At 38.4% G+C, this 2,474-nt stretch overlaps 1 protein-coding gene across 1 annotated transcript; it reads right to left on the bottom strand.

Moving 5' to 3' along the window:
- Nucleotides 1-247: 247 nt before the first annotated feature.
- Nucleotides 248-676, bottom strand: LOC124180634 (protein lag-3-like). Its single transcript, XM_046566384.1, has one exon. The coding sequence runs from the start codon at nucleotides 674-676 to the stop codon at nucleotides 248-250; it is 429 nt and encodes a 142-aa protein (XP_046422340.1).
- Between the last annotated feature and the right edge of the window lie 1,798 nt (nucleotides 677-2,474).

Raw genomic sequence — 2,474 nt, 5'->3', positions numbered from 1 at the left:
GGAATCTTTCCATCAAAAATTGGCGGTTTTGAAGGATAAAAAGGTTTCTCGTAATTTGAGAAGCAACCCCAGGAAATCTTGTATTACTCAATTGGTTTATATGGGAATAACGAGGTTGAACGTGAGGCAAAGGCTCGGAAAAGCCAACCTCATTATTAACTGTTACTCCACCAGTTGGGGATTCATCTATTCCCCTAATAAAAGGCACAGACCTTGAGTCTCGTACATCCTGGAACTGTCCTGGATGTTAGACCTGTCGAACAGCGGGAACGGGAACAGGAGAGGGAACAGGAGAGGGAAGCGTAGTAACGACTCTGGAACCTCGTGGGGTGACAGCCGGTTCTCCTGAGCCATTCACCCGATGAACAGCCTGAAGAGCTGCCACAGTCGTCCGGAACAGTTCGTGCGGACTGGTTTCGGATCGTTCTTGTGCTTCTCTACTAGGCCTGCGCTGCTCCAACTGAAAGGCAATTTTCCTTTCTCGTTGTTCTTGTTCTCTTTTTCGCTGCTCTTGTTGATCAAGAAGCAGCTGAAGAAGTTGCTGTTGTTGACGCTCAGCGGCTTCTTGTTGTTGAGATATGATCTTCAGCAAATCAATCTGAGAGACTGTCAAAGGAATTGGATGGGGGTCCACTGAAGGTGATGAAATCGTTTCAGGGACCCGCGGATTCTCCATGATGAAAGGTTCTTCTCCGCCACTTTCCCTTCGACGTGAGCGCGTCAAACGACTGCTGCTCATAATTTATTTCACTCACTGAATTGACCTAATTGAGAAAAAACTCAAGATTCCGCTTCTGACACCAATGTAACGTACTTTGACGTTACGAAAAATAAATATGGATCCGCGAGTTTAATTATCAAGTCAAAAAAAATCAAGAGCGTGAATAAAATGTCGTGAAAAATGCTTTAATGCAAGATATGTGTTTCTCGTTTGAAGTCTGAAACAAGACTGTTTTTGCAATAATGTTGGTTGACGCAGCAACCTTATTCTTTTGAAAGACACAAGAGGTTTATAAACGTCTTCTGTCTATGCTGACTACTAGATCATTAAAGAGGGGGCAAAACGGGTGATTTCACGCTTTGTAACAATATTAATATTAAGGGCCCAAACTGTCTGGGAATTTTTTTTTTCGTTTTTCCAAAAAAATTTCACGATGGGACCGAAAAAAAAATACTCGAAAAAAAGCACCCTAATATATACATATATGATCGTATGGAATATTCAACATTTTCCTCCTTTCAGGCGGAGTCATACCCCCCTTTGGTCGTTTACCCACCGAAAATATTGGATCCAAAAATTGAAAGCCCATCGATTTTTTTTTTTTATCACAATCGACCCGGTTCATTATCTTTTGCATTATACTTCGACGTCGCCGGTCGACTCTCGATTCAATTATTCATGAGAAATTTTGCATGTATATCTCGAAATATATCCCGAAACGACGAAGTTTACGATGTATGGCTTTGGATGCGATCACGGATTCCCCCAAATCTATCTACCAATTTTCGATTGTCAGTCGCCACTCGTGTTACAAATACTCAACATCGTAATCTCGTAATAAGGGAGTGACTTCTGTATGTGCTTTGTTGCGTCGAAAAACATACAAATGGATGGAAACAAACTGCAACGTGCGCGCGATCTCTGCGCTTACCGTGGTTGTAAGAATTCGAAATTTACGAGAATAGAACTTCAAAGGTTTCCTGTGGCAGGAGATTGCCGCCTTGATGCGTGGGTAAAAAATACCGGTAAATGTTGCATTGTGATTATTTGCATTTTTTTTCGAAATAGAAAAGTGCAAGAATCTCGGAGAACAGAGAAATCTAAAATAACTAACGCTATGCGAAAAAGGATGTACTGAAGAATGCTTGGTATGTTTATTTCTTAATTTTTTCTTAATTTTTTTTTCATTTTTGGTTCTTTTTTCTCGATTCTATCCGGCATAGAAAATTTTTCTTTTTAAATTTCATTTCCTAAATGAAAAATGAGTGCTTTCATGCATCATGAGAAACGCCTGCCCTGTGGCAGACGTCTGCCGAGAAACGTCTGCCGTGTCTCTTGATAATGCGAAAAACTTGTAAAAAAATTATGGTGGGAAAAAATTGTTAAACAAATTTCCGTTAATGTTCTTTTCTTATATTATAGAATAAATTGGTTCATTTCTCTGAACATGTATGAAATTGTTCAGAATTTTCACTCCATTTTAAATTCAAATTTTATAATTTTGGTAAAATTGTGAAGGGTGAATTTTTTGATATATGTTCGGAGAAATATTCCGTGTTGCATCTAAGAAATATGCGGGGTATTAGATCAGAAATTGAACCTATATGAATTCTCGAAAACAGAAATTTTCGAAGAGACAATTGAAAAAAAAAATCATTGCACTTGCTTGCAAATATATTTACATCAATTTCATAGTAGAAAAAATAAAGTTTTCTGGAGGTTTTCTGAACAACATTTTTTTAAACGATTGTGA

The sequence above is a fragment of the Neodiprion fabricii genome, chromosome 4 (genome assembly GCF_021155785.1).
Source record: "Neodiprion fabricii isolate iyNeoFabr1 chromosome 4, iyNeoFabr1.1, whole genome shotgun sequence".
NCBI classification, from domain to species: domain Eukaryota; kingdom Metazoa; phylum Arthropoda; class Insecta; order Hymenoptera; family Diprionidae; genus Neodiprion; species Neodiprion fabricii.
This window is presented reverse-complemented; position numbering and strand designations above follow the sequence as displayed.